The 24689-nt window shown below is 34.4% G+C and overlaps 1 protein-coding gene across 2 annotated transcripts in view; it reads right to left on the reverse strand.

Moving 5' to 3' along the window:
• LOC118204341 (major facilitator superfamily domain-containing protein 6-like) overlaps nucleotides 1-20897 on the reverse strand; it is a 44831-nt gene extending 23934 nt beyond the window's left edge. Inside the window, exons 1-2 of one of the 2 annotated variants that reach the window (XM_035376672.2) lie at nucleotides 20723-20897; nucleotides 2884-2975 (exon numbers count right to left, since the gene is read on the reverse strand). In XM_035376672.2, coding sequence (XP_035232563.1) covers nucleotides 2884-2959 — 76 coding nt within the window. In that variant the 5' untranslated portion in view covers nucleotides 2960-2975; nucleotides 20723-20897. Of the gene's footprint in view, nucleotides 1-2883; nucleotides 2976-20328; nucleotides 20465-20722 lie in introns of those variants that run through there. The other variant, XM_085813072.1, reaches the window with a different exon arrangement.
• Nucleotides 20898-24689: the final 3792 nt, after the last annotated feature.

A 24689-nucleotide genomic window follows, 5' to 3' on the forward strand; every position in this document is an offset into this window, starting at 1 on the left:
TATCTATATTACAATTAAATAAATGTGTATAAGATTGTTACCTTAATTTTGACAAAATAGCTTTATTCAGAGTACCTAAAACAGTTACTTAATTTTTCAAAAGTGTGAGTAAAGGAAGCAGGTCTTTTTAAGCCAATTACTTTGATGTTTTATACTATTATATTTTATCTAGAATGCTCATCTAGCACAAAATCTAATCAATAATTAGTTACAAAGGATACAATAAGAATAACTTTAACAAGTACTTAATAAAATTAGTTTGTTAAATACTTGTTATTCTTGTTGGTATTATTTTGGTACTATTCATAATACCGAAGATATTATCGATTAACTCATAGAAGTCAGATGCTTTCTGATTTCCTGTAGGGTAGAGTATACGTTTTGCGTTACTTTTTGAAAATAATGTTTTCTCTGGAGCGACTTTTTGTCTCTCGTTTCCCTTGACCATTAAATAATTTGGTTTTAGTTTGTGACACAATTTGATTTCTTCTCAATCTCTATTTAAAACCTCTTTAATAATATCAAAATTTAAAACAGTTACATCTTCTAAAACAAATCCTCTATCTCTATCTAAAACGCGGTTTCTCAGTAATTTGAGGCAGAGCCGGAAATGAGACCTCTGATTAAAACAAACTGCACATTTTGAAAAGAACCAACTTAGTCTGTTTAGAGTCATAGCAGAGTTTTCAATCTATATGCATTTCGTCGAAACTGAGAGCGCATATTTTTTCTACAGAATACAAATATTCGCCTCTTTCCTTCTTTAGAGTAAGAACATTACTTTAAATTCTTGGACTACACTAAAATTTAGAAAACACTAAAAAATAAAATAAACACCATTTCTTTAATTTGATAATATTAGGTAAAGATATTCCAATCTTTTTCTTTTTTTTTTTTTTCTTTCCAAAAATCATAGCTTTAAGATGACAGAGCTCTTATGACAATGCAACGTGAAATATTTTCACTAGTCCACCTGATTTTTCAGTAATGCATTAATCTGCGTCTTTATAAAAATAGGCTTTAGACATTTTTCCAAATTCTCCGATTTGTGCTCCCCCCCCCCAAATTTCGCTATTTGAGATTTTAATTTCTGATACCAATTTCTGTCTAGATGTCATCCACCTTCTTTGTCGCTGAACAAACATTCTAAAATTTTTCTTTTCTCTATTTTTCAATACTTTAATACAATTTAATACAATTTTCTAAGGATATTATTTTGTTCTTCAAATTATCAATGCATTCTTGTTTATCCTTAAATCTGATGATCTACATTTTCATTTGTGAGTTTTATTTCAAAATCATTAAAATTTGATTTATTATTGTCATCATCAATTTCGATTTATTATTGTCATCATCAATTTCGATTTATTATTGTCATCATAATTTACTTTCGGCACAGCATTCCATTTCAACAGTTTCTTTTTGTGGCTATCCAAACAAGCGATTTTTCATATCATCTGCATAAACACTGCATAGAAAATGTTCGCTGCAGATTTTTCCGCTCTTCACATTAATAGAATCTTCTCTTTGACATTTGTGTATCCATTCTTTCGTCAAAAGCAAACTCTCATTTGGATCCTTTGGTCCCATGAAATAAAATATCTCATCCTTTCATACTTCTGTAAGTGCTACGACACGTTACTGCAACGCAAAAAGCCATATTACGTAAACGATACTTTACAATATAGAATTTAAAATAAAAACTGACTAAAGTTACATATATATAAATTATTTTAAATATATACATTATTAGAAAACAGATATATATATTATTAAAATTAATTTTGGATATGTAACCTCTAGAAAATCGTCTCGCAGCTCAATGAAACTACTGTTTTAAACGCGGGAAATCAGGACAGGTGGCATCACAGTGACGTCAGATTATTGCCTGTTACGTCCCCCCATTAGGCTCGCGTCGGCGAGGAGTCGAACAAAGAAATGAGCTAGCCCTTCTATTTATCCCTGACTGAATGATGAATCGAAATCAGCCAATCAGAGCACCCAAATTTAAACGGTCCGGTAGGAAACGGTGGTAAAGGGTTGCCGTCTGCAGTACTTGGAAACGTTTCGAAAAATATTAAATTTAGAGCAAAATATTATAGATTTTTTGTGTTTTTAGAATTTTTGCCACGGCCCAGCTGAATTTTTCTGCGAACTGGTGCCGGGTCGCGACCCACACTTTGGGAAACGCTGTTCTACAGCCTAATTTTATTTACAAGTCAACTCTCAACAATAAGCATAATTAATAAAAAAATCCCCTAAAATGAGTAAAGTAGTTGAAACGTTTCTCATGCACATAAATTAAATGATACTGAAAAAATTTAATTACAAAAGAATTCTTTGCAGGACAATTTGATGTTCATATGCTAGATGAAGTTATCGTGCATCTTTCTCATAATAATATTAATTTGTTTCACTAGTGAATGTATATAGGATATTTATTTTGCAAGAATTTGCATTTATTTAAAGTGATGAAACAGAGGTCCAGATGTATAAATCATAAATCATTTGTGATTTATTAACAAGCAATATGAATAGAAAATTCACTAAAAAATCACTGGCACATTAATCGCAAAAATAAACTGAGGTCAGGAATTTTTTGGGAGATTATTAGTTTTATTTATAAATATCAGAAACTTTGGTAATTAAATCATTAGCATATCAGCTGCCTAGTACTTTTGCTAATATTATTCAGTTTCTCTTAGGGTTTTTGAGCATCTTCATGTGTAGTTTCATTTTAGACAAAGTTGAGAATAATCATTCGATGAGTCGTATGCAATAGTGATGAAATTTACACTTTCACCATCAATAACGGGCTTAATGAGTGCATAATAACTAACTATGCTATAGATTATATTTTCTAAATGATAAGAACAAACTTACCACCACAATAGAAGAAATAATGAAGTTTGAAACGTAAGAGACGCAAATCCAACTTGAATAGAACTTTGGGAGCCATAACACGAGGATAATTACTGTAAACATAGAACAACAAATAAGTAACTGAAGGGAAAAAATTACATTTCAATTTTTTATTTTTAAAGAATTAAGCCCGAGTAAAATAATACCAGTCATTCCGACTGGAGTAAGTTTACTTCTTTTTTAGTCCAAAGGGGCTTTGGCCCTGAAGAACTAAAGTTTTCGTTTTGCGATTTTGCGTTGGTTCACTATAAATGTTCGTTTCGCTTTTCAAACTGTTGCCTCCAAATGTTAAAATTTTGCATTATATTTGAAAAAATTAAATAAGGAAAAATCTGCATAAATGAATGTATATTTCTCGCATTGTGCTAAAACTGCGGTACATAGCGCCATCGAATTTTGAATGGCGTAATCCTGCTACGAATATGAGCACGTGGAAGCCCAAATTTGAAATTTGGAATTTGTTTTATTATCGATTTCGTATTTTGTAAAACTTTTTTCAAAAACGTCTGTTAATCAAAAACAAAATTTTGATTAACAGACTCGATGTTTTCAAAGCGAGCAATAGCAACGTTGTACCGAAAAAACATTTTTATCTCCAACGCGCGAGTCTCTGTATCTTAAATTCTAAAGGGGGGATATGCTCAGTTTAAGACTATTTTGTGATATTGCTGTTGAACTGGATTTTATGGTTTAAGTGCGAAGAACGTGATATTTAATAAATAAATGTAACACACAAAATGTTAAAAAAACTTCTTTGGGTGTAATTTAAAATCTGAAACCATTCAGATTTTTTTTTTCATTTGAAGGTAGCTGCATTATTTATAGATTATTAATAAGAATATTTCCATTTTAAGTATGCTACTTTTAATAATTTAACTGTTAATTTAGTATAATAATAAAATTTAACTGGTATAATATTAAAATATTGAATTTTATTTTTACTTAATCCTAAATATTACAAATCGCAAGCTGGGTCAATAAAGGGCGTAGATTACAGCTCACAGGTAATGTTTAAATTTTGTCCTGGTTTTTTATTAGAACTTTCTTCACGAATCACTTAAAATCGAGGTTGCCCGTGGCAAAAATGCAACAGATTGCTATCGAGGATTAGAAGAAGCCTGTGGCACAAATGCTTTACCGTATAGGACAATAGCACGATAGGTTTAAGCATTTCGTTCCGGTCGGAATGAGACTGCGGATTTGGATGTCCATGCGTTATGTCCTGCTTGAGTCAACTTAATGCGGTACCCAGCGATTTAACTTGTACGTTACGTTTATGTGATGTATAGTGCGACTAATAGACATAGTACTATTGTCTAACTCCTTAGCAAACTCTCGAGTGGTTGTATACTGAACCTCTTCCACAAGTTCTCCCAGTCGGGCCTTAAAAACATCAGTCGGCCGCCCAGAGCGCTCTGCTACTTGAGTGTCATAGTCCTTGTTTTTGAACTTTCGGTACTAAGCCTTTACAGTGTCATATGATACAACATCAGTACCTAAAGCTATACATATGATTTGGTGACATTCTGTAGCCGACTTTCTACAAGAGAATTGGAAATAAATGATGGTTCCAATCTGGTAGCGTGATAATTCCATTTCGAACACTTTGTACTTAATGACAACGATATTTTTTTACAAATTTCGCTACACAGTGTTCTAAAGCAATGTCTCTTTCTTTCAGATGCCAAAAATCGTTTGACAAAATATGATTAAATACGCCAACGCGAGCTGTTTGCGCAGACGAAATTTGCGGTGGCGGGAAACTTCCGTTAAAACCCGATATAATCGTACATATAGTACTGATAGAAAAATATACATTTTCTTGAAGTGGATGTTCATTTGACTAGTTTGAGTTCATAGTCCTGGCATTATGATAGACTTTAGTGCTAGTTTGGTGTTATCAGTAAAACATAATTTCAGCTTGTGGTTATTTGAATAAAGCAGACGAAAGTTGCGGTGGCAGGAAACTTCCGTTAAAACCCGATATAATCGTACATACAGTACTGAAAGAAAAAGATACATTTTCTTGAAGTAGATGTTCCATTTGACCAGTTTTGAGTTCATAGCCCTGGCATTATGATAGACGTTAGCGCTATCACTAACATAGCATTTGGTGTTATCACTAAAACATAATTTCAGCTTGTGGTTATTTGAATAAAACCAGATTTCTTTTCCCTTAAGAATTTAATCGCAGATCAGTATATTTTTCTTTCAGATTTGTTTTAAATATGAAATATCGATACTTTATTTTCCTAAAATATTTAATGGGAGTTTTTTTTATCATTTGACAATTCTAATCGTAACATCCATCACGGTTTCTCTGCCAAATTCTCTAACGCACTGGTTCTCAAACTGTGGTACATGTACCGCTGGTGGTACATTACAATATTTTTAGTGGTACAATTTTTACAGAGGAAAAAAAAAACAAATGAATGTTCAAAATGAATGTACGTAAAATTGCGCCCCTTTTAACATTTTGTTTTAACCTTATTATTCAGAAACACATATATTTTTTTTAAGTTTTTGACTTTTACTAGCTTTAATTTTGAAATGACCACTTTTCCAAGAGCTTGAACAATTTCCCGACGTTACGACTTCCAATAATCATACCGGCACTTAGTTCGATTTTCCCCATTCCTCTCCATTCGTTTCGTGTTCGATATTTAGTTTGTTTATTTGACAATGTTCCATATGATTATAATTATATTTGTTTGCTTCGTTTAGGATTAGGTTGTTTATATTTGCTAATAATACGAGTAGTGTTATAGTTGAATAACATTGTTAAGGTGCACTACTGCATTTTATGTTCTTGGCTTGTTTTAATAATTTATTTTACACCTTAACCAAAAAGCGTGATAAGTAAGTTTAATCACACGCTTTAATTAAAAGAAAACTGACTAAATTTCACAACATTCACCACTTTTTTTAAACCTTGTATTATCTAAAAATAGCCGCTACGCGACCAGCCTTCGTCTGGCTTTTAAATGTAGTATAAAAATGCTTAAAGAGAACACAAAATTTACAATGAAATAATATATATATATATTCTAGTATACTCGTATAACATATATATATATATGTATGTACTCGTAGTAGTTTTATAAGAAAGATCAATTATATATAAGATATAAGAATATACGAGAGCTGCTTTAAAAATAATTGGTGACCTCAAAATTGACGATTCTAGAGTTGGTGCTCTCCTCCTAAATTCTTCTGTTCTCTCAAATTCGAGATCCTTCTATGTTATGTAACAACCTCAAATTAACCAATCATAGCTTGTCTCTAGCATTACATCAGTATAAATACTCTTGGCACAATAAACTGCGTTATTGTTGAAATAAGATGACTTGATGAGAGTTGCAACGGTTTGGCATCGGAGAAGACAGCATCTTAACTTGAAGACTTTGCTGCGTAGTTAGAACGATGGATGCATAAACCAAAAGAACTTGCAGACATGGTCTAAATTCCACAAATAATTTTTCTAGATAATGCACACTGTGGGTGTGCTATGCACCCGCCCCCCAATTTTATACAGCTTACATTTTCTTAAAGGATGAAAATTAGAAAAATAAATTCTACGTAGCGAGCGACAATGCGAAGCAGCGAAACGAAGCAAGAGAAAAGACGGAATCTAGGATCTAGGATCGTATCTTTTCTTCTGGCATCAACTTCTAAGAGTTCTAACCAATAGTTAAATATTTTACCAAAGGCCATTAGTAATCAGAATAAAATAAGAGGTGTATTGAAAAATACACCACACCCGAAGGCGAGATCGATATCTTAAGATTAACTCAGTAAATAGTAATTTTTAAATGCAATTAAATGGCATGTCAGTAGCAGTGAGTTATGGGATTGGTCGGTGCAAAATAAGACTTAAGTTTCATAAAATTGCTGAATAAAACGTAAAATAAGAATGTAGAAGTTCAAAAAGACGAATTTGAAGAGATAATAATGTCCTTATTCTTCAAAAACACAATTCGGGTAGAGTACAATTAATTAATCATGCTAGAAAATTTATTTCATTAAAGTTGCAGAGTAAACACCACGAGATGCGAGGTGGCCAGTAGCCAGTGAAGGAGTCATAAGACCGCGAACTAAAAGTTTTACTGCAAGCAAAGTCTTTGCTATAAAACACTATAGTACTAAATAAATTCTTGGTTAAATAGAAATAATAAGTAAAATAAGTAAGTAATATAAGTTGTAATCAAAGTCCATAAGCTTTGTCAGAGCATAGTCCAAAACATAAGCAAAACTTGATTAAATGAAGAGCATTAAAATACGTGAAAAAAGTAGAATAAAATATACATACTGTACACTACCGCCATAATGCATTACGATGAAGTGTTCGCGGTCTTTTTACTACAAGTTCCTCTGTGGGATCATAGTTTGCGAGGGCCGGGTATTGCGAGTTTTTCATTTTTTCAAAGAAGTTGTGTGCAGTAGTTAGTATTTGATCGTGAATCGGTAGAATCTTTAAATCCTTATGAATTTGCGCGTTACGCACAAATCAAAGTGCATTGGTAAAGACGAAATTCTCTCTCTCTCTCTCTGTAGAATGCTGTTTGAGACACCAGGGTGCCTGAGCCAAGGCTCTATCCCTTGTAGAACAGTTTGATCATTTCGATAGGTAGTATACAATAACCGAAAGATAAATCGAATAGGTTTTTTTTTAAATAATAATTTTGTAAGGTCAGATGAGAATATTGTTAACGTATTAATATCAATGGAGTTGTTATCTAAATTAGTGAGAGCAGAAAAGTCGAGAAACTGGTGACTGTGACAAGAATGAGGTAGTGCAAACATAGGCAAATTGAATTAAGAATTATAAGTACACAATAGACGGAGTTCCAACTCCAACTTGCTTTATTTGCCGCGATTAACCTGCGAAATCGCAGTTTGTGTTCCGGCTATCGAACTTTGGTGCTTCTAGGAGCGCTGCAGGTAAGGAAATGCCGAACGTAGTTCTCGTGGAGACCGGATAGCAGATGCAGGGGGTGTGACCAATGCCACGTGATGAGCGATAAGACATCTGGTTGGCGATGAGGTATCCAGGCATCGTAGCGCTGTAAATCTGAAGTTTTACAGTAGTTATACATAAAATAGTACTAAATCAGTTCATAAAAGGTGTGTGTTGCAGTCATAAATGCAGAAACTAAAATACGATTCCAAAAAGTATAATAGTATATACAGGAAAAATATAAGTAATAGCTTGTGGGCGTGGCTGTGTGTGTCACATGATCATCCGGCTAAAATTTCTAAACATCATTATTTACAAGTCAAATAAGTTTTTCAGAGTACTACATACTTAAAAACACAAATTATGTTGGAAAATCCTGGTTTCCACTGAGTAGAAAAGCGGCATATGGACGGAGGTGCCTGTCCTCGTGTAAAATTTCATAGTGAAATAGGTTGAAAATGTCCATATGTTGGCACTCCTTAGCGGCGTCATAAAATGCCGTGTTAGTTCTTCTTAAATATTCCACTATTGTATCCATAATTAAATCTTCATGGAGACGTTTGTTCTTCACATACGGGTGTGCATTTGTGATAATTCTTAAAAATTGGTTTTGCACAACTTGTAATTTTTGGATTTCACCCTTCGTAGCGGTAGTCCATGCTGGCGAAGCGTACGTCATGATGGGTCGGATTGTGGCTAGATAAATAAGTCGTTTCTTGTCTAACGAAAGTTTTGAATATTTCCCTATCATAGTATATAAACATTTCATGACTTTAATCGCTTTATCCCTGATTTGTTGGATGTGATGCTGCCATGTGAGCTTGTCGTTGATGGTGATGCCCAGATATTTGGCTTGTTTCACGATAGGCACAGCCTCGTTAAAAAGATAAACACTTTGCCTGATCGGAACATTTTTCTTCCTTTTCCTTATGAGTAGGAGCTGCGATTTTTGAGCGTTAATTCGTATCTTCCAATATCCACACCATTGTTCTATGGAGGGAATAGTGTCTTGGAGTTTCCGAATAGCATGATTGATGTTAGCAGACTTCACTGCCAGGGCAGTGTCGTCTGCATAACAGGCTAGCATAGAATTATGATTTAAATGCAATCTCGGAAAGTCTGAAACGTAGAATAGATAGAGTATAGGGCCAGTCACAGAACCCTGTGGAACACCGCTAGTCATTATTTTAGTGCTGGATAATTCATTTTTTACCGAGACTCTGAATGTCCGATCCCTGATAAAAGAATGGATTAGCAGAATGAGTTCTCTGTCCAGTTGAAGGTCAATTAATTTAGCAATTAAGCCCTCATGCCAGATGCGGTCGAATGCTTTCGCCACGTCTAGCATGAGTATAGCAACATTAAGTTTGCAGTGCAGAGCTGCACCAGCGAATTCGGTTATTCGGACAAGTTGCTTCGTTGTTGAGAGGTGAGCACGGAACCCAAATTGTTCCGGCGGAAGATGCTGAAATATGGTTTCAGTCTATTCAGGATAATTCTCTCAAAAATTTTGCTTAAACCCGGCAGTAGACTAATAGGACGATATCCGTCTGGTCGGGTGTGATCTTTAGCCGGTTTAGGTAGTAAAATAATTTTAGCAATTTTCCAAGGTGTTGGAAAGTAAGAAAGAGCAAGACAAGCATTAAAAATACTTGTCAGGCTGCAGATGATGTTAGGCGGCAAATGTTTAATTGCTGTATTGCTGATTTCATCAATTCCTGGAGATTTCTTTTGTCTCAGGTGTTTGATAATATTAGTCGTTTCAGTAGGAGTGGCATATTTAATTGGAAGTCTGACTGAAGGGGCGTTGAGCCAATCCCTCACTCGTAGGAGGGTCTTTAATTCGAAATCAGAGTCATTTGGCCAATCATTTGGCGAGAACTGTTCTTGGAGGTGTGCTGCGAAGATTTCTGCCTTTTCCTGATTGGAGATGGCAATATTACCTCTGTCATAGAGGGGTCGATTACTTGTGAAGGAAGTTTTAAAATTTTTGATTAAAGACCAGAATGTACCTTCTCTAGAATCCAGATTTAACATTTTATCATCCCATAGTTCTTCTTTGAAGGTTTTAATGGCCTTCTGAATTTGCTTATTTTTACGATTTATTTCACGTTTAAGTGCTGGGTCCCACGTTAAATAATAACATTTCCTGAGTCTATTTCGCTCTCTCATAAGCTGTCGTATATTAAGGGGCAGTCTGAAAGCCTTATCACGATTAGTAATTTCAGTACTGGCTTCCTTAATTGCACCTTGAATGCTTTCACTTAAGGCATTAATTACGGTGTTTATGCCTTGTTTGGTATTGAGATTTTGCAGTCGAGGAGGTGAGTTTTTCATGATATTGCTGAAGAGATTCCAATTCGTAATTCGCTTAGTAGAGAACTCAGAAGTTTTTGTCACTCCTAATGTTGCGATTACGGGGAGGTGGTCAGAGGACAATTCATGAAATACTTCCATTGCAACGGGGATAGTCGTTGTAGTGACTGCAATGTCTAGTATATCAGAAAATTCAATTCTATTATGAAGCCGCGTGTATTCTGGTGGGGCATGTAGCGCCACCGGATGCTGTAAAATATATTCATGGAGAATTTTACCATTTAGGTTTGTTCGACGACAGTTCCAGTCTATATGCTTAGCATTAAAGTCCCCGGCAGCAAGGGTAGGTATGTCATCCGGTAGAATGCTATTTAGAAAATTATCACATAGTCTATTCGTAGGAGGGTTATACACAGCACAAAAATTGATGTTATTAAACACAGGAAGAGTGACACACACAGTAGTTTGCTCACAATTAAAATTTTTTGAATCAGATATAAGACAAGATGCATAATTACGTTTCACATATATTGCCACACCACCACCTCTGCGTGAAAGTCTATCACAGCGGTATGAATTGTAATTTGCAATTCTCAGGCGTTGGCATGGTTTTGCATGAGTCTCTGATATGGTTGCAATGTCAATATCATGCTCACTTAAAAAATGGTGCAGTTCAGTAATTTTGGTGGGTAGCCCGCAGGCATTCCATATCATTATTTTTACGGGAGTACACTTTTTCATGTAATTAGCCATTAACAGGGGCTGCAGGAGTATGATCTTGAGATACGTTTGATTTTGCCATCAGAGTAAATCCAGTTTCTTTTAGAGCAGAGACAAGCATACGTAGCTCAGCTGCAACTTGTTTTGCTTCAGTTAGAAATTCAGGAGCGAGGCCGGTGTTTAAAGCTTGTGCATAAGTTTTATTATGCACTACCCGATCAGAGAACGTTTTCACAGCCGGAGTGGTTTTTGGTTTTGGAAAACTCACACATAATCTGTAGTTAGCTGTATGACCTATCTCATGACAATTGGCACATTTAGGCGGAGTTGCCTTATCCTTGTCACAGTTAAATGATTCATGAGGTTCACCGCAACGAACACAACGTGGTTCGTGATTGCAGTGCGATTGGGCGTGATGGAACCCTTGACAGCGATAACACTGCAAGGGTCCCTTACGGCCACGGTATCTCTCAACACTAATCTTCATTCCCAGCACAAATTTTAACTGGTGTATCTCCTTGTTTTTCTCCTTGCGGGTGAGAGTAACGAGAAACAGGGGAAGCTTAATAACTTCTCCGTTACGCCTGATAGTGAGTTGGTTGACCCGCACGACGTCGAGTCCATGTTCTTTAAGATCCATCATAATTTCCTCAGGGTCCATGTAAGACGGGAGGTTACGTATCACAGCTTTTATATGTTTAGATTCGGGAACCGCATAGCAGTGATACCTGATGCCTTCTTCTTCTAACACTTTTACCATTTCCCGATAAATGGTGGGCAATTTCACTTTAATCTTGATTCCGTCCTTCATGTTTTCTCCATAGAAATCGTGCAGAGAAAAATTCTTATTATTAAACAGCGTTTTTAAGTCATTCCATGCGAATCTGCTGTCTTTGATTATAATCGGCGGCACTTTTCTCGCACTGTTGATCGGAGCGTTCTGATTGGTTGGAGGTGTCTGCACTGGGGCGGGGTCTGTGTCCATATTCTGTTGCGGAGTGAGATCAGCAACAGGGTGAGTCTTTGGAATTTCAGGAGCAGTCGCAGCAGCCAGGGGTGCAACAGCTTTTTTCGCAGGTTTTCTGGTGCGTCTGGTTCTGTCTCCTTTGGGTTCTCCATCGGAGTCAGAGCTGACATCTAAAGCCTTGTATTTTGTAAAGTCCTCATCCGACCTGGCGGGACTCTCAGCACGTCGAGCGTTGATCTTTGGGAGAGGCGGGAAGCCAGGGTTGTCATCAGTTTTGGTCTTAGCACGGTCGTCCTGTGTTCTGGAGTTCACAAATTCCTGGTCAGCAAGAGCTCGGAATTTTTTGAACAAATTCAGGTCTCTTGTTTCTTCAGGGGTAAGGAAACCTTTGTCTTCTTGACGGAGTTCCAGCTGAGTAATCTCAGTTGCAATGAAGTCCAGGAAACGTTCCATGATGCCGGTAGATGAAGTAGTGAAATGCAGAAAGTCTATGCTTAAAAAGCACAGGGTAAAAGTAGGTCGTTTTACAGCATACTAAACATAGTGGTTTGCATGCTGACCTGAATACACAATCGAGAAAGCACAGCAGTTTCTCAGTCACAATAGTCAAACTCAGAAAAACGAGAGGTTAATACTGCAGAACAGCGAAAACGCAGAGCGAGGGGACGAGCACCTTCACGCTCAGGAGCAAGCAGTCGAATATACCGAGACGGACGTTTTTAGACGGAGTTGCGATGCAATTATCCCTTTATACCACCGGATTACATTTCAGATCACATGGCAGTTTAATGTCCAGATGTAGAGTTCAGATTTCATGGATAAGTGCGCAGTACATATTAAATGACGGATCTTTTTCATTTAGTTAGAAAATTTATTGTTCTGTTATTTTTAGGATGAAGATTTTAAAGGGTTATTAATTTGTTATTTGAAAGCAAGATTTTTATATTTTACATCTTATATTTTATATTTTACATATTGCCCTTCCCGTTCAAGAAAAAAAGGGCTGGGTGAGAGAAAAAAGTTTTTAGAGAGAAAGCGTTAAAGAATTAGGAAATGAAGAAAAATAATTTGAAAAATACAAATCCTGAAATTTTAACCAAAATTATTTACATAATCGCAAAATACAAACTTTGATATTGTTTTAGAATCATATTACATTGTTCAGTCAAAGGTCTTTGTGTTTGACAGTCCACATAATTAGATTTTTTTCAGGGAAGGCTTTGCAAAGCTTTTCACAGAAATTCACCGTTGTAAAAATTTTTCACGGAAGGTTACGATCAGCGGCGCATCCACTTTTGGTAGATTTTGTGTTCATGGGTCTTTATTGTTGAAAGAAAATCGTTCTTTGCATTGGAGTAAAAAAAAGGGCTCAGTTTCCAGTTGTAGTTTTCAAAAATCTCAAAGCAAAAGTGAAGCTGGTATTTTAATACTATAAATCTAACTAATGCCTGTACAGCTGAGTTGAGCCGCTACTACAGGATCTTTTCAACTTCGAAAATATTTTGAAAGTGTTCTACTTGAAGAGTCCATATGTGATTTTAAGTGGTAATAAAAAAGGCAAATTTGCTATTACCATGTCTCGGTTATTCTTTTACGAACTGGAAGCTTCTCAGGAAGCCATTATTCTATGCAGCCAATCTGTCGGAACGCCAGTGAAACAACTGGTCAAGGTTATTGGCAGCAAACAGAGAATTAAGCCATCTGTGGTAAGTCTTCAGCCAGTTTATGAGTCATCACTTCCTCTGAAGGCAGCTAAGCATAAGGACGTTACGCACTATGCAAGGGAATATTTTTCTGAGACCGAAATGTGGTTCTATGACAATCTGAAAGCAGGCAACTTCACAAGCAGTGATGCTGAAGAAATTGCAGGCGAATTTTGCAATGAATAATAAAAAGTACCTATATAAGTTTCATTAAGTTAATATTGACAAGAATATGTGCTGAAATGAACTTTTACGAACTTCATACTGGTACGATTCCTTTCCCCCCCATATTATGTTGTTTTATGTTATTTTTTCATATGTTATAAACGTTCTCTTTCATTTGTTAATAAACCTTTTCTCACAGATCTTAAACTTAAACATTTCGCTCTTAAACATTTTATCACTCCAAAATGGGCGATTTAACGACCAACGGGACAGTAAGGGCCTAGCTCCTAAATTTAAATAAAAATGTAGCCTAACTAAACACACATTCTGCTACAGTAATAGCCGTAAAAATCATTTTTACTAGCATTTTTAATAAGAACAAACGTTTAGAACATAAGTTAAAAAAAAAAAATTTTGAATTTTTCTTTTTAATTTTTAATTTTCCAAAAATTTAAAAATGTGGAGCAGGAGCCTTCTTGCTGTAAACCCTTCAGTTTTTAATATATATATATATACATAACCAAAGTCGTGTATTATAAATGTCCCTTTGCCACACAAACACGTAACAACAGATAACAAGCCCTCTCGAGAGGTTGCTGGTAGAGGAAGACAGATGGGAAACCTTCGAACCATTCCCCGGACCATTCTTTCTCGAAATTGGAGTGAAACTGCCCAGTTAGTGTGGCGAGACAATATCTGCAAGACCAATGGTGAAATTATGGTGTCAAGCCAACTACTACCTGTAACCTGTTGCGTTTGGGGTGAGTTCATACTTCTGTGACTTATTCTTATTTGACACATCTCTTTCACTGAGAGTACCTGTATTTCGCATATTAATACAGTGTGTTTGTATAGGGCCAATTATATTCAAACTTTACACAAAAAAGCAATCTCGTTGACAATACATGATTAATTAATTTTAAATATTCATTTCATCTGTAATATTAATTCTTGTGACGAGTTTTTCTTACGACTTTGGGATGTGGGATGCGGACGAAAATGGAGCACCTGCTCGGTATTGTTCTCTGTACCCCTTGGGGTAGCTGCTCCGTTTTAGGAATTTTACCAATAAGCTGTTATTAATAAAAATGACTGCACGTCTTCGAAATTTTTCGCAGATTTCTTATTAAACCATAAATGAAAAATTAATGTTTCCTTCTCGTTCTAGACAAGTAGGCTATGCAATTGTATGACGTCATGCGGATATTAGATTCATGTTAGTACAAAAAGTGCAACATCTTGCCATCATGTTTATTTAGTTGAATGTCATATAACATGGAAAATCTCCCTGGTTTAAGGACGAAATGCCTTCATGAAGAAACTCTTAAGGAGAATTCGTTTTTATTTGTATTACATATGGGGAAATACCACGAAAACACCCATATAGGTAGCCCGTTATCCTTCAACTTTTGATTTATGGTATCCTTAAAGATATCAGATGCTACTATAATCACTGTGAAGTGTGTGACTGGGGAAATCGATAGAAAAAAAACCGTAAGCACATTAAAGGAAGCTACCAAGTCGATTTTTTAAAAATTCTTTGCACAAAATTGCGAGAAAAATTTCCGTATGAAAACAGTAAAAAATTATTTTTACCTTCCACCAACCTATATACACAGTTAAGGGAAGTGATGTTTTGGGTCAAAATATTTGATAGTGAGTTTTCAGTTAATAAGGCCGAGAGACCCCACACATTTCTACTATTTTTTTCAGATGTCTGTCTGTGTGTGGCGATATTTTGTTCATAAAAACTCTTATATGAAACTTCCAAAGATTTAAATTTTCCGTATTTAAAGTAGTATTTCCGTAGTACTGGAAGTGGTACTTTACTTGGAGCTCCTAAAGGCCCGTTTAGGTACTTAGTATTATGCATTCGACTTTGAAACTCGCCAAGTAATGCGTCTAAGTGACAATTATGGATAAGAGTCATGTCAAAACACATTCATACATTCATAACAACTGCTCTTTTATTTGATATTACTTCAATTGATTTTCGCTAGGCCACCTTTTGTTTTTATGAACTAGGATATAAACTGCTTCTAGGAAAAGTACTGCAATAACAGTTATATGTGTTTTTTAATACACTAGATATAACTGTTATTGCAATACTTCCCTTGCATTGAAAAAATAGTTCGGGAGTTATAGAATTAATTTCTGACTGAACTCCAGTCAAAAGAATAATTATTTGTTGAAAAGAGGAAGAAACAGCTGGCTGATAAACAGCTGGAACAATCACGGTACTCTTGAGGTAGAGTACTCATAGGGCTCTAAAAAGAGCTTTCTGTAAAATCGGAAACCATAACAAAAGAATACAAATCCAAGAAAACCTTTTTACGAAACGGAAAAAAATCCGATGTGTACACCACATGACTTCCTTGTACTGAATATTAAAGTATACGCAATTTTTTCTGTATTTCGTTTAAACTTATTTCCTAGAATTTCATTAGAGATATATTTCTCATTCAATTAATTCAGGTCTCAATTCACGACAAGTCAAAAATACATGAAACTTCAAAATATCTTTATTAAAAATTGAAAAATACAGAAAAATATAAAGCATAACTACAGTTAAAACAATTTAAAGAACAATTTTTACAATTAAATTTAGAGTTTCTACGCAAATATAAACAATTCAGCCAGCGGGCAAGAAGGTAGATTTTTCGGTGCACAAAACTGAAAGTTTACTTTTGGTCTCACCCAGCAAAAAGACACTGAAGGCGTAGAAACTGACTTAATTTGTTGTGAACGATATGCTGAGTCTATATATGGGATAATTTAATAACTTAAATGAAATTATAGAATGGATTAAGCATGATTTAATTCGCAATAACAAAAGAAGATGTTATCTTTATTGATTCTCTAGATTGGCAACAAATCCACGATTCTGCTACGCTTCAAATGTAAACAAATACGGCTGCTATGAAAAAAAAAAAAAAATTAGGCTTAGCCGCATTTAAACAACTTTTAAATTGTTGATAATTCTACAACTATTGTGTATAAGTTAAATAAAGGCATAAAAACCTTAACCGGAAGATAAGAACAAGATAATTCAATAATTTTTAAAGCAAAAAAAAATGCACAGTTTTCCAACATATAAGAATAAAAAAAAAACTGAGCTGAATGAGTCGAGTAACAGATACATAACAGATATATATATACATACATAAACTTTTGGTGCGGCCTATTGCCACCAAAAAAGGGAGGTGCACACCTACATGCTGTAGAAGCATACGTGCTTATACACCTACATGCTGTCCCATATACAAAATTTCAACGTTCTGAGGCTACTCGTTTGTGAGTTATGCGAGATACCTACGTACGTACAGACGCCACGAAAAAATATCTTTTGAAGCCATTTTAAATTAGTTTTATAATTCTTTTTGGAAAAAAGAGTCTTTTATTCTGTCCTTAAGTAGAGATGTCACGCAAAGACATCATCATATTGCATTCGATAGCGGTCAAAATGGATATTTTCGTTGATATGGTACCCGAATATTTATATAATATGGTACCCGAAATTTTCCATGATTACATTACTTCTTTTACTTCGTACAGGGAATTAAGAAACAACATCCGCTGCAGTGGCTATTTGGTGGATTGTGCAGACAGACTGACGATGCTCTATTATAAAAGTTTCAGATAGAAATATATCTCAGAATTCTGCATGAATGACTGAGCAAGTTTGGCGGAATCTGCGCCATTTTTCATAGTTTGATGGCACATTCACGGTCGACGGGATAATATCGATATATAAGTATTCTTGTTTACACTACGAGACTTTGAAGCCAAGAAACGCCCAAAAACTTGACAACTTCGATAAAACCTTGGTGTGGCCCGCATATAAGCTTTCGCCGGTTCCCTGTCTTAACATGCAACTGGCAGAATAGCAACGAGCTTTAAGTTAACTATCATTTCTGGTTGATCGTTTGTAAATAAAATCTAGACTGTTTATAAACTTTATGGCTTAATGTTAATTATATACACTATTCATTTTCTATTATTTTGTTTTTCCATACATTGGGCAAGGATACTCATGCTTTGATTTGAAAATGTCGCATTGACCGTAGTATATCGTACAGTCATATAGTGTTTCATATTCACAAATCGATGACCTAACAAAATTTTTAAAAGCAGTATATCTTTAAAACTCCCAATAGAGCGTTAAGTGTTGCCATACTTTTCTTTCTATATTCGCTGTAGTATTTCTTTAAAAATAAGGTACTTACGTATTAGTGCACCCACCTAAGTAGAAGTCGCCAAATTTCAGAATGTGCCAAACTTTGGAAACCATGCACATAACTAATCTTCCGGCAACCATTCTCATAACAATCCATCAATCAAGCAACGCGGCCATTTTCGTATGCGTTCTTTTTTTGTTGCATTCCAAGTACCAACGATTTTTATAAACAAATCGTGATATTTTATGCCTTACTTTTAAAATATGAGCTTGTGGAATTTGACAGCAATGGAAAAAACTGAGGTAAAATTTCTGCAGGAATAGAGCATTTTGCTGAAAATTTTCCAAAGGGAAAAACGAAGGAAGACATAGCTGCTGCCGAGGATTGCATGAAGACGAATCTCTGCAGTTCTCTGATGCATTTTTAAGCGGAAACAGACAACACAGCATAAGGAAATTACAGAAAGATTTGAAGAAGAATGTAAGTGTTTTATTTTTTAATGCATCACGTAATCCTTATTTAATAATTCAAACTTGCATTTTAAATTTCTAAAGTATGTTTGCTTTTCATATGTTGATAATGTTTACCGATTACCATAAACGTCAATAGTTTGTATTTTTCTAAAAAAAAAAAAAAAAAAGCGGGGAAACCAGCTTACACCCGATAAGTAACTTTTATCTTTTCATCTGTAAAAAGTCACCAGGTTGCACTAAAATGGTTGCGTTAATACTTCAGTACGAAAAATAATACATAACCATAAAATTTTGGAGCATCATCTTTTAATTTGAAAAGTGATTCAACACAAAAGTGAAATAAATGAATGCAAAATTGAGATTTGGAGCTAATACATTTAATTGTTTCATGAACAGAGCTGTCATCATAATAAGCTTATTCTTGTTGCATTTAGCATAATTACAAGAATACATTTAGTGCTTATGACTATTTAAACACAATTATAAAATTTAAATGTTCCCAATCATATACCTCTTTTAAATTTCCAAATTTTAGAAGTTTTGGATAATTTTATAATTATATATATATATACAACCCATGTTGGCTAATCTTTGGAATATGGTAACAGGTAATTTGGCGACATTTTGGTAAGGCGGTAAAGGTTACTAGTTAGGACTTTAGCAGTGTACATGGATAAAGTCGAGTGTGCGCAATGCCATTTTTGTGCAATTCTGGGATGTTTTTTTAAGTGAAAATAGGTCGACGTGTACATAGCTGCCGTGTATGTGCAATTCTTAAAAACGCGGCAAGCAGTGGGCGATTCTGCACTTTCTCCTAATTTCGCACCTAATCTTCGTCATGATTAAGCACTTTTGTTCCATAAAAGTTCTAGCATAAGCGTAATTCGGTTAGCAGATTGTTGGAAAAAAAATGTTGAGTTAAAAAAAAAAAAAAAAAAAAAAAAGCCTTTACTTCGTGAAAACAAAATGGTGTCAAAAAAAAAAAAAAAAAAAAAAACTAGCATGTTGCTGTAGCAGGGTTGGTCGCCAAATAATCGCCAAAATACCATAATCCGAAGATTAACCTATATATTTACGAAAGTCAGTTCAGAGTTTCAAGTATAAAGTTTCTCTTCCGCTTTCCATAGTATTTAAGATTTTTATATCATTGGGAAACATATTAGATTTTCGCTAAAATTGATATAACATCAGAGTTTTAAAAATGTGATTAAAACAAACACGATTATATTAAGCGGAGGAAAACTGTACTGGAATTTTATGATCTGTGTTTAAATTGATTTAAAACATCGAAACAGGATACACGTCGGACTAGAGATTCAAAGACTGTTCTATCATAAAATATTTACCAAAAATGTATTCAGATTTGAAATTTTTTCCACGAGCAGTGAGAAAATGTTGCACATATGATAAAATCCCATTAAACGCTGCTTACTATGGGATGGAAAGAAAATTATTTTTAAGTATTTTTGATAAAATATTTATTTCAAAACTTACAAAAACTGAATGAAAGGTACACTTATAAAAAAAGAAACTGAAATAGAATAGAATTCATATAATCTCTGAGATAAAATGCAAGTGATAGTGCGTTATTAAATTAATTTAGTCTCGGTTCCTTCAAAGTCAGCCAGTTTCCCCTCAAGAAGAATCCTTCCTATTAAGCAAATAGCTCTTTTAATGCTTTGCGGTATTTAAGTACGTAAATGCTCATACAATATATTTTTATTTCATATTTCTTACGTAATTTTTGAGCAACATATACAGATGAATTTGAAGTTATAATATTATGCTGGATTTTTTTTGTAATAATATCAACTAAATGCTAAATAATTTAAAACGATAGCAATCTGAAAAGTTTGGATAAATAACTGTGTTAAACAGCTCTGTTGTTTCACAAATAGTATTAGTATATATGCATACTAAGACTTACTGTTTTGCTAACGTAGAAAATAGCCCATCATTTAGACGATTATTATATATATTTCTATTAACATCTGTAGGTTTCTCATGATTTTAGCGTTCTAAAATTACTATTAAGAGTGACATTAATTGCACGCCAGTTTCGGCTGGATGGTTGCCAGTTTTAGACACTAAAAAGTAAGCCTCCCATTGAATACTTTCGTTACAAAGTTGTGAAACTCTAAGTTTTTTGTAATAACCTGAAGCGACCTCTTTTTTGTAATAACCTGAAGCAATTTCATATTAAACACACCTTACATACCCCCAAACACATATAAATATTTAGAAATTTAATATTATTTCTAATTTAGAAATTTGATAGTTTACAACGCGAAAGAGTAATTAAAGAAACGAGCATCACTTACATTCAGGTGTTTAAATGCTTGGATTACTTCCAGGTGAACTTGGCTGCATTTTCTCATAGAATTCAGATGTATCTAGACAAGAACTTACAATACAAAACTAGATACTTGGCTACCTATTTCGTTGCCAACTAAGTAAAAGAGAAGTCAAACAGTAAAATTCAAACAATCTAACGAGCCTCATGTTGTTACACATTTAGTCTTTTTCCAACTTATAACATACTTTTACATCTAAATTTTTATGTTTTTTGTCTACACATCATTTCTAACGCTGTTTAGTATTTATCTGGCAAATTCTTTCTGACAATGTTTATGACGAGTTTCCATATAATTACAGAGAAAGAAATTTCGGTACTATTCGGTTTCGAGGGCCGTAAAAAATCGCCCAACTATTGTTGATGCCAGTGCTGCCAAAAATAATTGCGGCAACCCTAATAATTGTGGCAAGAAAGGAAGTATAATAGTAAATAACTATCTAAGATTGATGTTTTAATTTCGATGAAAGGTTAATTTCATATAATACTTTTTTATTATTATAATTTATATGAAAAAGGCTAAACATGACTGAATGGAAGCATAAGAGTAAATAACTATTTCAGATCATTATTATAATTTATATAAAAATTGCTAAACATAACTGAATGGATGCCTGCATCGCTATTTGGATACCGACTTATCGCTAAAGCATAATTTCATCTCGTTGGTTGTTCAAACGTAATTTTCTATAATGAATGATGCCTATTGATTTTTCCGCTAAATCCTATGTGTTATATCTGACTTCGAATCTAAAATTTTCTGAAGAACACAAAAACCTTGTCTAAAACTTAAAGGTTTATTCAACTACAACTTCAAAAATGATGTAAACTTAACATCATAAACGAAAACTTAACATCTTAGGTGGAAAACATTCAAAGTGCTTTAAAGTAACAGCTATGCCGGCACGGTGAAGAACACTTTCTTTTAAAAGACAAAATCCATCTAGCCCTTTCGGCATATATCTCCATTCGCTGGATTCAGACTTCCGTTCCTACGTGTTTTGGACTTAAACGGCCGGACTGGAACTAGAACAGGACTGGAACTAGAACAGGACTGGATCCGGAACAAGACGGGAACCGGAATCTATCATTCCCTGGCTTCTCCCCCGAGCAGGTCTATTCTGACTCGAACTAAAATGAACTGCGGTGCCACTAAGGAAAGCACCTCCTTTTATTGACGGCGGTTGCTGTTACTACAGGCGATTATGCAAATATTTAACAATGCCTTTTCTTTGAAAATATTCTCGGTAAAGTGCAGAATCGCTCACTTATTTGTTTGCCGCTTTTTACAAGGGTAAAAACAATTGGATTTTTGTCAATTTTCTTTTACTTTTTAAGTGAAAATAGGTCGATGCGTACATAGATAAAGTCAAGGGTGTGCGCAGTGCCATTTTTATGCAATTCTAGGATTTTTTTTAAGTGAAAATAGGTCGATGTGCACATGGATACCGAGTATGTGCAATTCTTAAAAACGCGTCAAGCAGTGGGTGATTCTGCACTTTACCCAGAATTCTATTGCCTACTTTTCGTCATGGGCAATTCCCAAATTGTTAAATCCATAGGATATCAAAAAAGGATTTAAAATCAAAAAAGGATTTAAAAATTAAACTAGTATTTCAATGGCGTCTTAAGAAATATAGAACTATATAAACTTACGGAATCTGAAATCAACGCGTACGCTAGATTTGGCGCGCTGTTAAATGGGCGAGTTTGCTAGATTTGGCGCTTTTGCGCATACATTTTCGTTGCAATTTTTTTACGGCCCTCGAAACCGAATAGTACCGAAATTTCTATATATGCATTATATTTGTGATACTTTTAGAGAACATTTAATAGATTTTTGTTTAAAGTGAATTGAGATGAATAAGTTTTAAAAGCAAAGTCTAAAACTTAACTATGCGTACAATGACTATTTTTATAAAGTCAGCAAAATTTGGTTAAAATTTAAATTATATTATCTAAAGCATAGTAAAGTTAACAAAGCATTCTCAGGTTGTGTGCCTTAAGGAGAAGAGCCTTGATGGAAATTTTTCTGAGGAAAACATCGGCTTGTATTACTGATCAATTTGTTTTCATAGAAATATCTTTCATTAAGGCTGTCTTCCTAAACCATATAACTTGAAAATGCTTTGCTGCAATAAACAACGCCATTTTCTTCACTGATAATCTTATTCTTTTTTATTCCAAAGGTCCGTTTTGTGCACAATTCTACCTTCTTCTAGTTCTTCAATTTTATATCCAGACTATTTTCAATCTATCCAGTATTGCAATGCAAATAAACCACGATATACTTTTCGATTTTAATTTAACTAAGAGTTATTTAAGAAAAGTTGATCAATATTTTTTCTGCAGAGAAAAAAAACGTAGTGATAGTTTTAATCATGGCTGTCAGATTAAAATTTTTATTTAAAGCCAAATAACCTTCATGCGATGGCAGAAACATTTTAAAACATTGGTTAGAATAAGTAATATTACCTTGCTTAATATTTTCGTTTATCTTCTGCATTAATATAGCTTCACTTCTGTTACAAAATGCAAGGACACCACCAGCGACCGAGCGGTAAAATCGCTAAATACTGGTAGTTCTGACCTGGGTTCGATTCCAGGCGAACAGGCTGGCTGCATGGTCGTTTTCACGGTTTTTCTCATGTGTAACGTGTATACGAGACAGTTTCCCTCAGATAGTCCTCTACGAAGGCATTCCTTCCTTTAGGCAGATAGCCCTAGTATGCTTTGCCATAATCAACTAAACAAACCATTTATTATAAAATACAACTAAGAAAGTTATTGTTTTCCAGCACATTTCTCCCGAAATCCACAGTGGTGGCAAAATATATCAAGCATTGTGTTTTCGCTTTGTAAACAGATTTTCATTTATTTCACTGATTAAATTTTTTCCCACCAATCATATTTTATTCTTCGGCAACATTATCAAGAACGCAGATCTCTCGTATATATTTATTATTCCAATATATCACTATCTTGTAGGCCATTTCAAACTCTTCGTAGAAGAACTGAACTAAACTTGTTTATTCTTTGCTCCTTCAGAATATATAAATGTTAGTGCTCTAATGAAAGACAGATAACTTATGTCAAACTAAATACCGATTCGAACCCTCACGTGTTCATTACAATTTTTCTCACTGCATTTCCAAAGCTGTTGTTTTCTGAAATACATCATCATCAAACGTAAATTGAGCATTCCCGAATTTGTGTGAAAATAGTGTATTTCCGCAGAAATTTTACTGCACACCATTCTTCTGTTGCAGGCAAATCCCACAAACGTATATCTTAAAATTTAGTTTGAGATCCAAAATATCACGATTTGCCTTAAAAAAATTGTTGAAAATTGTAATACAGCACGAAGAGCACATATAAACAGGGCTGCATTGCTTGTTTAAACTGGTGTAGTTGCACGCATAGTCCAGTAGTCGAACGAATATGCTTATGTGGTCAAGAAATAGGCGTATGGTTGTCAGATTTGGCGACATCTATTAAGCGGTTGTGCTATTATGTAAGTATCAGCATTGTTATAAGAGATAAGAACAACACATCTAGTTAAGAGGTTGCCTATAGGCAACGTTGCTGCATTGTAATTGTTATATTATTTCCTCTGAAGTGAATCATTGGAAATTTATACACTTTAGCAATAAAAAAGTATTTGTCGCTGCAGCAAAAATGTTAGCTAAATCAAAATTTAGAATTAAGTTTTTCTTAAACTCCCGGTACGTCTGGTTGCGATTACGATTCATAATCATATAAATCATCCACTAACTTTCATTTTAACCACAACATTTTCATTTTAACCCTATGCCTTTCTAATAATCTCAGCTATGATACCTTTTCAGAAGGTTTTTTTTTTTTCGTTCTCAGTGAAAAAGTAAAGTAAAAAATCCTTGATCCTTTTAATTTTCTAGTGAGATTCTGGGCAAAAC

This window comes from Stegodyphus dumicola, chromosome 3, assembly GCF_044657685.1.
Source record: "Stegodyphus dumicola isolate Sdum_Otavi_A_Nest chromosome 3, ASM4465768v1".
Classification (NCBI taxonomy): Eukaryota; Metazoa; Arthropoda; class Arachnida; order Araneae; family Eresidae; genus Stegodyphus; species Stegodyphus dumicola.